At 43.7% G+C, this 14,055-nt stretch overlaps 2 protein-coding genes across 5 annotated transcripts in view; both read left to right on the forward strand.

Moving 5' to 3' along the window:
- The window catches only part of fez1 (fasciculation and elongation protein zeta 1 (zygin I)), a 35,269-nt gene extending 23,087 nt beyond the window's left edge, over positions 1–12,182 (forward strand). For 2 of the 3 annotated variants that reach the window (XM_038297833.1, XM_038297835.1), the window contains 5 exons: positions 3,742–4,025; positions 5,319–5,399; positions 8,549–8,624; positions 8,702–8,767; positions 11,304–12,182. In XM_038297833.1, coding sequence (XP_038153761.1) covers positions 3,742–4,025; positions 5,319–5,399; positions 8,549–8,624; positions 8,702–8,767; positions 11,304–11,332 — 536 coding nt within the window. In that variant the 3' untranslated portion in view covers positions 11,333–12,182. Of the gene's footprint in view, positions 1–3,741; positions 4,026–5,318; positions 5,400–8,548; positions 8,625–8,701; positions 8,768–11,285 lie in introns of all 3 variants that reach the window. The other variant, XM_038297834.1, reaches the window with a different exon arrangement.
- LOC119791625 (spidroin-2-like) lies at positions 5,712–8,536 on the forward strand. Of its 2 annotated transcripts, XM_038297831.1 has the most exons (6): positions 5,712–5,890; positions 6,037–6,816; positions 6,885–7,011; positions 7,158–7,469; positions 7,528–7,644; positions 8,317–8,536. In XM_038297831.1, exons 1-5 carry the CDS (start codon positions 5,719–5,721, stop codon positions 7,532–7,534), a joined length of 1,398 nt encoding a protein of 465 aa, XP_038153759.1. In that variant the 5' UTR covers positions 5,712–5,718; the 3' UTR covers positions 7,535–7,644; positions 8,317–8,536. The 2 variants fall into 2 exon arrangements, with proteins under 2 accessions (XP_038153759.1, XP_038153760.1); XM_038297832.1 differs by lacking the exons at positions 7,158–7,469; positions 7,528–7,644; positions 8,317–8,536 and having other exon boundaries at positions 6,037–6,855; positions 6,914–7,021.
- Positions 12,183–14,055: the final 1,873 nt, after the last annotated feature.

Genomic DNA, 14,055 nt, shown 5'->3' on the forward strand with positions numbered 1-14,055 from the left:
GGACCTGTAAGTGCAGATCAGTAATGTGGACGTTTCTATAACCAAACTGTTGCTTCTATCTTCAGGGACACATTTATGTCATTTCCATTTAGAAACAAATTAGAACTGGCTGAAAACCAGTTTGCATGTAAATCCGCCCAGTGTATGAAAACATTTCCATCAGTATAACTGGTTATAACTTAGTTCCAGCTGAAATAAATGAGTGCAGACACATATTAATCTGTAGATCACCGCTGCATGAGGTCATTGGATCTCTACCGTTACATTGATAAGATCCAGTGGTTGTTATGGCGACCGCAGGACATCCTGCTCTCTGGGCTGCTGTGCCACATGACACCGCAGGAAAACAAAGATTTCAAAGTTTCAATTAACTCTGATCAAAGCAGACCAATAATAAAAAAATCTTCTCTCTTCCATTTAGAATAAATGGAATAAACATTTAATATTGTTTAAAATAGACATTTCTTTCATTTATCTCCTGTTTCAATTAATGTCCTTGAATTAAATATATGATGTTCTCCCTGTGATGATCATTTCTGTCACAGTTTATTTAGTTAAAGGACCCAATATGGCAGACAGTGGTACTTTAATGAAGAGATTTAATGAAGGTTTAAACAACAGAAGCATAAATCCAGGAACAACAAACCAGGAAAAACAGGAACCAGAGCAGAGAGCGACACATGAGGAACTTACAGAAGGGAATGGAGACAAACCCGCAATGACCAGCTGCAGAAAAGAATGAAGAGAGTGATAAGCTAACTGGGAGCAGGTGTGGACAGAAAGAGCTGAATGGGATCTGAGGAGTATTTGCACAATGAAGAGCAACCGAAAATACCATGGGCGTAGGTTTGGATAGGGACCATAGGGACATGTCCCTACCAAAATTTTGAACCGACCTAATTGTCCCTACCAATAATTGGATGTGAGCAACATGTTTATAATTTACAGCAGTAGTTGTTGCAGCAGTGGCTTCTTTTCCTCTCGCAGCTCCTCTGCCTGCTCTCTCCTGTCCCTTTAATGTAGCAGCGCATGGAACTGTGCTGCGCTGTTTAACTCCACTCTCATTGGTTGTTCTGCCTTAGGTCCCGCCTTCTCTCCCTTGATAGGCTGTTTTCTAGTCCGTCTGTGCTTGGAGCACAAAATTGAAAATGTATTCACACTAGAATGCTGCGGTTACTACAATTAATATTAGGTTGCAAAACTAGTCCCAATAAAAAAAGGAATATTATGTACACTAAAAAACAAAAACCTTTTTTTTTTTTCTTTTTTAAAACGAAATATTCTGAGTCAGCCAGGAGTTCTGAAGACTGCTGGAAAAATTGGCAAATAAAGGCTGTAAGCCATCAACATTTCTGATTCTTAGCCACAGCCAATTAAGAAAGAAAATGTGAGGGTTTCCTTTTTACCGATATTTAGTTGCTATTACTGTTTTCATTTTTTGATGACTCTTTCAGGTATAATTATTAGCAGGTGTTATTTCTTTTATAGAGTAGCCTATAACAACAAGAAATGGAGCCTAAACATCTGCTATTTTTTGTTTAAAAAGCATAATTAGGGTTCCACATAATAATAATAATTTAATTGACTATTTATACTTCTAGAAATAGGATAAAGACAAGAACAAACAGAGGAAGAATATTAACATTGATTTTATCTTACATAGATTTCCACAGTCTATAAGTAAATTATTACAAACATTAATGTCTGGTAAAAATGCTTGAATCTGACTGTTTATTTTGGATATTATTGAATTACAGATAAGATAGTGTTATATTGTCTTTTATAATTGTTAAAAGTGATTTTATATTTTAATAAACTTAGGCTCATGCTCAGTGTTGTGTTTGTAGATGATGCCACTAAAAAAGAAAATAGACATAAGGAGCTATTTAAACAGTCAGACAGTAAGCAATATAGGACAATGATAAAAGGTTGTGTTACATTTAATCCTTTACTATTAAAAATGCACTTATACATTATATGATTATAGGAAACACAGATATCCAGTAATAATGATCCAGGGCAGCTTGTAGGTGAAGCAGCTGCCCTTCAGTGCTTCAGGTGATGTCTAAATAAACCAGGTGATACTAAAATATTTCCTCTTGATGAGTTCTGGATGGAGAATATTGACAGACAAAAACATTTTTTTTAAATCTTATATATTATATATATATATGTTGTATTTTAAAAATTTTGGTATAATTACTGATCTAAGTGGGTTGCTCTGTCGGAGAAAGGCATATTTTACATTTTTATTATGTTTTAGAGTCTCTATTCTTCAGTTAATGATGAATCACTCACTAAATTAGTTGACGATTATTGAAATAATCAATGAATACGATTCATTTTTTCAGTCCCAGATAAAATACATGAAATGGGCGACACAGAGTAACTACAGCCCAGATGTTCCACTTTTATAGTGAAGTTAATATTTTAATGAATGTATTATTTTGCTTGATACAGAGAGAGCATAGTAGGTAAAAAAATATAAGAGTGGGGTTTAACTCTGCACAATTCTATATCTTCAGAAGACCTTCTCTCTTAGTCGTTCAAATGAAACCATTTTCAAAGTGGAAAACAGTCCTAATTTCACATTGATCAGAGCCGGTGATACTTCAAACATTGATAAACAGCATCTAATGAGTGTAGAGCTTATAACATTTTTATTAATGTAGCAAAATGATGCTTTTCTCTTTTAACAATGAATTCCTCTTATCAGTACGGATGCTCACACCGTGCATAAAAAAGGACATGCATATTGCATAGCACCAATGACAACCGACTGATAGTGTCCCTACCAAAGTTCAAATCAAACCTACGCCCTTGGAAAATACAACAGGCCCTAGAATTGAGAGAACAGAAAAAGGAAAGGATACTAATGAGTTAGAACCACAACTGCTGAGTTATAATCCAGCCGCTGTGTCCTCTAAAGACCAGATTCGTTAACTGGCTACGTCATAGCGCGACGCCGAGGCCTGTTCTGATTGGAAGACTCCTCATTATGCAGCTGACAAATGCAGCCTTATTTTTGAGAGGGGAAGGGTCCGCTGTATCCTCTGTAGCCTTGGGTATCCCATAATTCATTGCGACTCCAAGCAACCCAGAATAAACATCTTCCAGGATTAACTTAAAATTAAACAAATACAAAAAGAAAATCTCCAAAACGGAGCAGAAAGTGGCCAAACAAGTTTCAGCGCAGGATAATAAATGAAAACACAGGATAACATTAAACACCAAAAGTAAAACATAAAAGTCCAGATCAGAGGGCCATGATAAAATCACAGCTTTTCATTCCTCTTTAGGGGCATTGCAAAAAAAATTCTCTACATCTGAACTGAGCTAGACCTTTTCCTCTTGTAGCAAACTTTGCATCTTTTATTGCATCGATGAATCTTCTTCTCAGCTCCTGGTTGATCATGTAGAGGCAGAGCAGAACCAGAACCAGGCTCAGTGTGAACAGCCTCCTGCAGCGGCTTCATCTAGCAGAGAAACGGCTTCAGAGTCAAATCTGCTGCCAGTAAATCTCAGCCGACAGCTAAAGGAGATAGACAGAGTTAATTACTGAGACAGAACCAGGTGGATCCTCTCTGGAAGAGCAGGACGTCCATCAGCAGCTCCCTCCTGAAGCGCAGTTCTGTTCGCACAGCTGTCAGAGTTCTGGTTCTCCCTGTAACTTGGTGTGTGTAGTTTGCGGACATGTCCTTCCTGGTAGAATCCAGCCTCACCCTTCATTTTCTGCCGCAGGCCTCAGCTGCATGCCGAGCTCCGCTCTTGTTGAACTGCTGCACCGCGTGGAAGCCGCCATCCGCGAGTTCTCCGAGGAGCTGGTCAACCAGCTGGCTCGGCGGGATGAGCTGGAGTTTGAGAAGGAGGTGAAGAATACGTTCATCACGGCTCTGATGGAGGTGCAGAACCGGCAGAAGGAGCAGCGGGACAACAGCAAACGCAAACGCCGTGACAAGGCCCTGAGTCTGCAGGGGGGGGCGGTGTCCTCCAACGGGGGGAACACCGGCACCATGCCGGCCAAGGTCAGTGGTTAGGATTATTGACAGGAAGGAAAAACGATCAATCTGTTACCGAGGACAGAAACTGAAAATTTATAAAAACCAGATAAATAAAATATAGAATTTATATTATTATTGAAGTTATTGAAAAAATGACATTTAAGATTAATTCAATTCAACTTATTTCTATAGTGCCAATCCACAACACATTTAATCTCAAGGCACTTTACTTTACAGTCAGATTGATTCAAAGTTTTCTATTGAAGTAAAACCAGTTAATTGCATTGACTCACTAAGCATGCATGTAGCGACAGTGGAGAGGAAAAACTCCCTTTGAATAGGAAGAAACCTCCAGCAGAACCAGGCTCAGTGTGAGCGGCCATCTGCTGAGGCCCACTGGGGTTCAAGGAGACAGAAGCAGACATAGAAAAAGAAGCATAGATACAAAAGGCAACTGTCAACCAGCTCCACAGGCGGCCCCGTCCAGGAAACACACAGCCAGGCAGACGAGCTCCGAGCCAGCTCCCATGTCAGAGGATGAAGAGAGCACATCCAGTTAGTCACAGTCAGAGAAACAGGACTACACTGGAAAACAGGCCAAGCTCCAACATCTAGAAACAAAGGTGTTGATGGCAGCAGCACAGCTGATATTTCTCTCCAGGATGGAGTCACAGCCAAACAGGAACAGACCAGATGAAGCTACTATGAGAAAAAGCAGAGAGAGCAGAACGTTAGAGATTGAACTAACAGATTCTGCAGAGTGGGAGAATAGAGATAGAATGAAGCAGAATGATGAAAAAGGGGTCCCTATGTCCTCCAGCAGTCTAAGCCTATAGCAGCAGAACTATAGAGATAGCTCAGGATAATTTTAATTCAGGATGATTTTAAATTCTATTCTGGATTTAACAGGAAGCCAATGAAGAGAAGCCAGGATAGGAGAGATATGTCACTAGATTAGAATGAGGACAACAGGCCCCTCATTCATGATTCAAAATATGGGAAATATGTTTTTCTCTTACCTTCTAAAAGGTTGTTCTGTTCAATTATACTGTATTATAACAGAAAGGTGACATCACAGCTTCCAGCAGCTCTTCCTCTTCCCATCATGGATCTGTAGTCCATTAGACCAAATTATCTGCGTCCAGTAACAGCCCAGTTCAGTCCGCTCCAGTAACAGCCTAATGGATTTCACTGCATCAGTTTATCTGGGCTACCTGATGATGTCAGGTCAAAATGCAAAGTGGTGTTTATGATGAACATCAGCTGCTCGCTCAGTTGGTCTCTAACAGTCCCTCGCTCTGTGTGTGTGTCCTGCAGCGGTTCAGCATGGAGGGCCTTTCCAACATCCTGCAGACGGGCATCAGACAGACGTTTGGAAGCACAGGAAATGAGAAGCAGGTAAAACTGGTCATGTTTGATCTGCTGAATCTCTTCAGCTTCATGCTTAAAGAACGCCACCCTGAGGAACTCCTTAAAGCAAACTGATCATCTTTTACTCCCATGTTTATGAAATAATCAATATACCTTAAAAAGAAAAAAGAAAATATGAACCAAAGATGTCAAAGGTTTTAGCTCCAGACCAGGAGCTTTAGAAGCATCACTGGTCCAGCAGCCCTCAGTGAGATGGTTCCTCAGCAGACAGGAGGTCCTGAAAGGTCCTGGAAGGTTCCTCAGCAGACAGGAGGTCCTGAAAGGTCCTGAAAGGTTCCTCAGCAGAATGGAGGTTCTGAAAGGTCCTGGAAGGTTCCTCAGCAGACAGGAGGTTCTGAAAGGTCCTGGAAGGTTCCTCAGCAGACAGGAGGTCCTGAAAGGTCCTGGAAGGTTCCTCAGCAGACAGGAGGTCCTGAAAGGTCCTGGAAGGTTCCTCAGCAGACAGGAGGTTCTGAAAGGTCCTGGAAGGTTCCTCAGCAGACAGGAGGTCCTGAAAGGTCCTGAAAGGTTCCTCAGTAGACAGGAGGTCCTGAAAGGTCCTGGAAGGTTCCTCAGCAGACAGAAGGTCCTGAAAGGTTCCTCAGCAGACAGGAGGTCCTGAAAGGTCCTGGAAGGTTCCTCAGCAGACAGGAGGTCCTGAAAGGTCCTGGAAGGTTCCTCAGCAGACAGGAGGTCCTGAAAGGTCCTGAAAGGTTCCTCAGCAGACAGGAGGTCCTGAAAGGTCCTGGAAGGTTCCTCAGCAGACAGGAGGTCCTGAAAGGTCCTGAAAGGTTCCTCAGCAGACAGGAGGTCCTGAAAGGTCCTGGAAGGTTCCTCAGCAGACAGGAGGTCCTGAAAGGTCCTGAAAGGTTCCTCAGCAGACAGGAGGTCCTGAAAGGTCCTGAAAGGTTCCTCAGCAGACAGGAGGTCCTGAAAGGTCCTGGAAGGTTCCTCAGCAGACAGGAGGTCCTGAAAGGTCCTGGAAGGTTCCTCAGCAGACAGGAGGTCCTGAAAGGTCCTGAAAGGTTCCTCAGCAGACAGGAGGTCCTGAAAGGTCCTGAAAGGTTCCTCAGCAGACAGGAGGTCCTGAAAGGTCCTGAAAGGTTCCTCAGCAGACAGGAGGTCCTGAAAGGTCCTGAAAGGTTCCTCAGCAGACAGGAGGTCCTGAAAGGTCCTGAAAGGTTCCTCAGCAGACAGGAGGTCCTGAAAGGTCCTGGAAGGTTCCTCAGCAGACAGGAGGTCCTGAAAGGTCCTGAAAGGTTCCTCAGCAGACAGGAGGTCCTGAAAGGTCCTGGAAGGTTCCTCAGCAGACAGGAGGTCCTGAAAGGTCCTGGAAGGTTCCTCAGCAGACAGGAGGTCCTGAAAGGTCCTGGAAGGTTCCTCAGCAGACAGGAGGTTCTGAAAGGTCCTGAAAGGTTCCTCAGCAGACAGGAGGTCCTGAAAGGTCCTGGAAGGTTCCTCAGCAGACAGAAGGTCCTGAAAGGTTCCTCAGCAGACAGGAGGTCCTGAAAGGTCCTGGAAGGTTCCTCAGCAGACAGGAGGTTCTGAAAGGTCCTGGAAGGTTCCTCAGCAGACAGGAGGTCCTGAAAGGTCCTGAAAGGTTCCTCAGCAGACAGAAGGTCCTGAAAGGTTCCTCAGCAGACAGGAGGTCCTGAAAGGTCCTGGAAGGTTCCTCAGCAGACAGGAGGTCCTGAAAGGTCCTGGAAGGTTCCTCAGCAGACAGGAGGTCCTGAAAGGTCCTGGAAGGTTCCTCAGCAGACAGGAGGTCCTGAAAGGTCCTGAAAGGTTCCTCAGCAGACAGGAGGTCCTGAAAGGTCCTGGAAGGTTCCTCAGCAGACAGGGGGTCCTGAAAGGTCCTGAAAGGTTCCTCAGCAGACTGGAGGTCCTGAAAGGTCCTGGAAGGTTCCTCAGCAGACAGGAGGTCCTGAAAGGTCCTGGAAGGTTCCTCAGCAGACAGGAGGTCCTGAAAGGTCCTGGAAGGTTCCTCAGCAGACAGGAGGTCCTGAAAGGTCCTGGAAGGTTCCTCAGCAGACAGGAGGTCCTGAAAGGTCCTGAAAGGTTCCTCAGTAGACAGGAGGTCCTGAAAGGTCCTGGAAGGTTCCTCAGCAGACAGAAGGTCCTGAAAGGTTCCTCAGCAGACAGGAGGTCCTGAAAGGTCCTGGAAGGTTCCTCAGCAGACAGGAGGTCCTGAAAGGTCCTGGAAGGTTCCTCAGCAGACAGGAGGTCCTGAAAGGTCCTGAAAGGTTCCTCAGTAGACAGGAGGTCCTGAAAGGTCCTGAAAGGTTCCTCAGCAGACAGGAGGTCCTGAAAGGTCCTGAAAGGTTCCTCAGCAGACAGGAGGTCCTGAAAGGTCCTGAAAGGTTCCTCAGCAGACAGGAGGTCCTGAAAGGTCCTGAAAGGTTCCTCAGCAGACAGGAGGTCCTGAAAGGTCCTGGAAGGTTCCTCAGCAGACAGGAGGTCCTGAAAGGTCCTGGAAGGTTCCTCAGCAGACAGGAGGTCCTGAAAGGTCCTGAAAGGTTCCTCAGCAGACAGGAGGTCCTGAAAGGTCCTGGAAGGTTCCTCAGCAGACAGGAGGTCCTGAAAGGTCCTGGAAGGTTCCTCAGCAGACAGGAGGTCCTGAAAGGTCCTGAAAGGTTCCTCAGCAGACAGGAGGTCCTGAAAGGTCCTGAAAGGTTCCTCAGCAGACAGAAGGTCCTGAAAGGTTCCTCAGCAGACAGGAGGTCCTGAAAGGTTCCTCAGCAGACAGGAGGTTCTGAAAGGTCCTGGAAGGTTCCTCAGCAGACAGGAGGTCCTGAAAGGTCCTGGAAGGTTCCTCAGCAGACAGGAGGTCCTGAAAGGTCCTGAAAGGTTCCTCAGCAGACAGGAGGTTCTGAAAGGTCCTGGAAGGTTCCTCAGCAGACAGGAGGTCCTGAAAGGTTCCTCAGCAGACAGGAGGTCCTGAAAGGTCCTGGAAGGTTCCTCAGCAGACAGGAGGTTCTAAAAGGCGCGGTACTGAGAGGTTTGGCTGCATCATTTGGCCTTTTCTGCATTAATAAGAATGATGAACAAAAGGTTCTGATCTGAAGCTCCAGTTTTCCTCAGCTGCTGTTGTTCTGTGATGGGACTGATAAATCCTCTGATCTTCTCCTTGGCTTCAGTATCTGAACACCGTGATTCCGTATGAGAAGAAGACCACCCCTCCATCTGTGGACGACCTCCAGATGCTCACAAAGAGTAAGCATCCTAGCAGCTGATGATGAGGATGATTCAGAAAGCTCTAAATGATGAAGGACTCTCATCTTTTCCCACAGTTCTCTACGCCATGAAGGAGGACAGTGAGAAGGTACCGACTCTCCTCACTGACTACATACTGAAAGGTAAATACACCTGAATTCCAGTGGCGGCTGGTGGAGTTTTCTCCAGGGGGGGGGGCTATAAATTCAAAATAGACATTTACCAAAAACCAATCAAACATATACCAAGTTATCACACCAGTATATTTATATGGATGCCAATAAACTAAAACATTATATAAAAACAGGACATAATTTCACAAACAAGTTTACTTTTTGCACGTAAATCTTGCCCTTCTGACTCTTTCTGAGGGTAAATCTGTGTTTTGGTCCAATATTGTGTCACAAACCTAAGATAATAATGTACCAGTTTAATAATAAAAACTTTCTATTAGTCAGCTTTATATTTTTTTTAATATAAAACATCTATTTATTTTTTGAGAATGTGTTTATTTATGAGCAACTATGCAAATGATCAAACATCTAGAAAAAGTAGATTATATTCTATTTTTTTCCATGTGAATCCCAGATTGTTCATTCTTCTTTACCTTTTCTACAAACTGCTTTGAATCACTCCTAGCTGTCTTTATCCATGCTGGGTCAGATCCTGATGTTTGAAAAAGGAGGCAGAAAAGCAGGATAAAGCCCTAGCCTCGCTGCATGCAGTTAGCCTCGCTGCATGCAGTTAGCCTCGCTGCATGCAGTTAGCCTAGCTGCATGCAGTTAGCCTAGCTGTATGCAGTTAGCCTCGCTGCATGCAGTTAGCCTCGCTGCATGCAGTTAGCTTCGCTGTATGCAGTTAGCCTCGCTGTACGCAGTTAGCCTAGCTGTATGCAGTTAGCCTCGATGTACGCAGTTAGCCTAGCTGTATGCAGTTAGCCTCGCTGCATGCAGTTAGCCTAGCTGCATGCAGTTAGCCTAGCTGTATGCAGTTAGCTTCGCTGTATGCAGTTAGCCTCGCTGCATGCAGTTAGCTTCGCTGTATGCAGTTAGCCTCGCTGCATGCAGTTAGCTTCGCTGTATGCAGTTAGCCTCGCTGCATGCAGTTAGCCTTGCTGCATGCAGTTAGCCTCGCTGCATGCAGTTAGCTTCGCTGTATGCAGTTAGCCTCGCTGTACGCAGTTAGCCTAGCTGTATGCAGTTAGCCTCGATGTACGCAGTTAGCCTAGCTGTATGCAGTTATCCTCGCTGCATGCAGTTAGCCGCGCTGCATGCAGTTAGCCTAGCTGTATGCAGTTAGCTTTGCTGTATGCAGTTAGCCTCGCTGTATGCAGTTAGCTTTGCTGTATGCAGTTAGCCTTGCTGCATGCAGTTAGCCTAGCTGCATGCAGTTAGCCTCGCTGTACGCAGTTAGCCTAGCTGTATGCAGTTAGCCTCGCTGCATGCAGTTAGCTTCGCTGCATGCAGTTAGCCTAGCTGTATGCAGTTAGCCTCGCTGTACGCAGTTAGCTTCGCTGCATGCAGTTATCCTAGCTGTATGCAGTTAGCCTCGCTGCACGTAGTTAGCCTTGCTGCATGGAGTTAACCTCGCTGCATGCGGTTAGCCTCGCTGCATGCAGTTAGCCTAGCTGTATGCAGTTAGCCTCGCTGCATGCAGCAAAGCTAACTGCATACAGCTAAGCAGTAAGCCTAGCCTTCTTGCTGAATATATTTTTTCTTGCACCATTTCTCTCTCTCTCCAATGCGTCTCCAACTCCCGCATCACATGCTGTCAATCACTCGCAAATTGTCTGTTGCTGATGCGCAAGTACACTTCCTGTCACTTTAGGTCGCTGCTTAGCTGCGCTTGTCACTACCCGATCCGTCCTGCGTGAACAGAATAACTTCCTGCTAGGCAATACTTTGTTTTTCTTACTTTTAAACTCTTTTCTATTTTTCTGGTGGGGGGTTCCTTTTGACTTTCATTTGTGTAAATATCGCATATTCTAAAAATGAAAAAAAGCATAACCGTTAAATAGCCTTTGGAACGTTACCGTGACTCCTCTGAGCGTGTCCCATGATGAAGTCACGCAATACAATAGAGAGAATGGAAAACGTATCCATTTCTTCAAGAAAAGTCTTCAATATTTTCTATATGATGTAGTTTAGCATCATTTAATGTTTTAATTATATAAATAAGTATTGTCAGTACCGTTATTACGTAGTTTTTCTGCGATCCAGATCTTATTATTCTGTTTGCGTAGGACGGATGGTGCTTCCGGGACGAATCAGGAAGGTACATGCGCCCTGGGCCGTCCTCTCCTTCTGTATTGCAGAGGAGCTGCTGCGCATGTACAACTTTAACGAGTCAATGTGTAAACATTTCTGTGCCCTATGGCGGAAATACGTCACCAATCCATCAAAAAGTGACGCTTTACTCGATATTGAAGATTGAATATTTATCTTGCACATCTAAAATATATATATATTAAAATGTGAATTTTTTATTTAAAATTAAATCTTAAAAAAATATATTTTTTATTATGCCCTAATCAGAGTCATTGGTTGGGTGGGTCAGCGCTCTAGCGCCCTCTATTGGCCAGCCGCCACTGATAGATTTCCGTTGGACAGTCTTTAGCTGCTTCAGAGAATGCATCAGTGTTGGTTTTATCATCCGTTTCAGTCCTCTGTCCCACCTAAGGAACCATCCATCCAGGCACCATGGTGTGACCCGGAAATCAGCCCCAGAACCTTCCTCCCGTCTGGCCCAGTCTGCATGAGCTCCCCTCGTTTTCAGCCATGGATCGCCACCATCCTCATTATCGCCTCCATCTAAACTACAACTACTGCCTCCTGCTGAGCTCACCTCCTCCTTTCCTGCACATTGTTTTCCGGCCGGACACCAAGATGGCCGCCGCCTGGCTAGCAGCTGGGATGGCCTAATCCCACTTTTACAGGACTTCACTAACGGAGCATGACGTTCTGGTTAACGATCACAAAGATCACTTTGGTGCAGGGATCCAGCTCCAGATTTCACTTGTCTTAACTTCATATCTAGTATTTTATTTATTATGTGTTGATAGTTTTTCACTGACTTCATTAACAAGCAATGATTGTTCTGTTGGCCACAGATCTTCTGTCATCCGTATGAAACTCAGTGTAAAAGTGATTCATAAGAATCTGAAAGCCATGCACCTCCTTCTGCCAGCTCAGTACTGTAGGATGAGAAGAACACACTACTATTACGGGTGCAGTGCATTACTAGGCTTCTGTCTCAATGAATATCCAGTGCTCTTCAAACCTTTTTTTATTGTATTTATTTCATTTATTTTGAAATATTAATATATCTATTCTGTTGTACATGTTTTTCTTTTGTTCACTGTAACATCAGAGCGTGTTGTTTCCGCTCTCCACAGGGACGAGTAAATCTGTGATTCTTTTTTTATTTTGTTGACTGAAGAAAACAATTTTAATAACACTGTATGGATTTACATATTGGCCTATTTCTTACTTCTATTGCCCCCATGTAGATGAATGTTACATTGCTTAATTGCTAATTCTAATAAACTTCTACCCTTAATCTGTTTTACTCCTTTTATGTTACAGAAATGCACCTGAAAGAAGGTCAGTTAACAAATGAAATCAATGAAAATAATCACGGTTACAGTTTGATTATTGATCCTATAAGAATGAGAACAAACAGAGAAACATTCAGTTCCCATGTTTCGGCCGGCCTGTTATTGTCTGACAGTGATGTGCTGACTTTTTCTACCTATTTTCACAGCTGAAGGTTCAATTCTATTCAGTTTATTTCTATAGCGCCAATTCACCTCATGTAATCTCAAGGCACTTTAAGGAGACAATTCAACCAGATTATCAAGTCAGATTGGTTCAAAGTTTTCTATCTAAGGTAAACGACAGTGGAGCTGAAAGACTTATTTTTAACAGGAAGAAACCTCCAGCAGAACCAGGCTCAGTGTGAGCGGCCATCTCCTAAGGCTGACTGGAGTTCAAGGAGACAGAAGCAGACATAGAAAAAGAAGCATAGATACAAAAAGCAACTGTCAACCAGCTCCACAGGCGGCCCCGTCCAGGAAACACACAGCCAGGCAGATGAGCTCCGAGCCAGCTCCCATGTCAGAGGATGAAGAGAGCACATCCAGTTAGTCCCGGTCAGAGAAACAGGACCACACTGGAAAACAGGCCAAGCTCCAACATCTAGAAACAAAGGTGTTGATGGCAGCAGCACAGCTGATATTTCTCTCCAGGATGGAGTCACAGCCAAACAGGAACAGACCAGATGAAGCTACTATGAGAAAAAGCAGAGAGAGCATAACGTTAGAGATTGAACTAACAGATTCTGCAGAGTGGGAGAATAGAGATAGAATGAAGCAGAATGATGAAAAGGGGTCCCTATGTCCTCCAGCAGTCTAAGCCTATAGCAGCAGAACTATAGAGATAGCTCAGGATAACCTGAGTCACTCTAACTAGAAGCTTTATCAAAAAGGAAAGTTTTAAGCCTAGCCTTAAAAGTAGACAGGGTGTCTGCCTCACGGACTAAAACTGGTAGTTGGTTCCACAGGAGAGGAGCCTGAGAACTAAAAGATCTGCCTCCCATTCTACTTTTAGAAATTCTAGGAACCACTAGTAAACCTGCAGATTGAGAGCGAAGTGCTCTGTTAGGAACATAAGGAACAATCAGATCTCTGATATCAGATGGAGCTTGGCCATTTAAGGCTTTATATGTGAGAAGGAGGATTTTAAATTCTATTCTTGATTTAACAGGAAGCCAATGAAGAGAAGCCAGGATAGGAGAGATATGATCTCTCTTTTTCATTTTCATCAGAACTCTGGCTGCAGCATTTTGGATCAGCTGGAGGCTTTTAACTACAGTTTGTGGACTTCCTGATAGTAAAGAATTACAATAGTCCAGCCTTGAAGTAACAAATGCATGGACTAGTTTCTCAGCATTACCCCCTATGGTGTTTTCTAAGAATTGGATGCTGTTTAGTGTGTCTCTGTGTGGTGGACTCCCAAACTCTCCAGCATACAGGACTCTAAGTGCTGGACACATGTACCAGCCGTGACATAGATGGAGGCAGGGAGACGCATAGAGCTTAAAACTAAATCACAAACCGAAAACATTGTAGAAATATGAGGGTCTGTCATTTGGTGACACTCAAGAAAAATTTAAGCATACCGGTGCAGAAATAGATATATAAATACATATATGTTTTTTAATTTCTTTCATTCTGATTTTTGTGGTCCAATTGATTTACTACTGTTTTTCTTGTATATTTTCTCTGTTTTATTATCTAATTTATGTAAAGCCCTTTGAAATGCCCGTGTAAATTGACTCCCCATAAATACAGGTCCTTTTCAAAATATTAGCATATTGTTTGGGTTTTCATGAGCTGTATGTCAAAATCATCCATATTAAGACAATAAAAGAC

The sequence above is a fragment of the Cyprinodon tularosa genome, unplaced genomic scaffold, assembly GCF_016077235.1.
Source record: "Cyprinodon tularosa strain WSP-4 unplaced genomic scaffold, ASM1607723v1 ctg399, whole genome shotgun sequence".
Classification (NCBI taxonomy): Eukaryota; Metazoa; Chordata; class Actinopteri; order Cyprinodontiformes; family Cyprinodontidae; genus Cyprinodon; species Cyprinodon tularosa.

What these genes read in the sequence shown, in the direction of transcription:
- LOC119791625 (XM_038297831.1), top strand. Translation starts at nt 5,719, where the DNA reads ATGGAGGTTCTGAAAGGTCCTGGAAGGTTCCTCAGCAGACAGGAGGTT. An exon ending in CAGACAGGAGGTTCTGAAAG is followed by an intron (nt 5,891 to 6,036) that starts GTCCTGGAAGGT and finishes AGGTCCTGAAAG; the next exon opens with GTCCTGGAAGGTTCCTCAGC. An exon ending in GTCCTGAAAGGTCCTGAAAG is followed by an intron (nt 7,012 to 7,157) that starts GTTCCTCAGCAG and finishes AGGTCCTGGAAG; the next exon opens with GTTCCTCAGCAGACAGGAGG.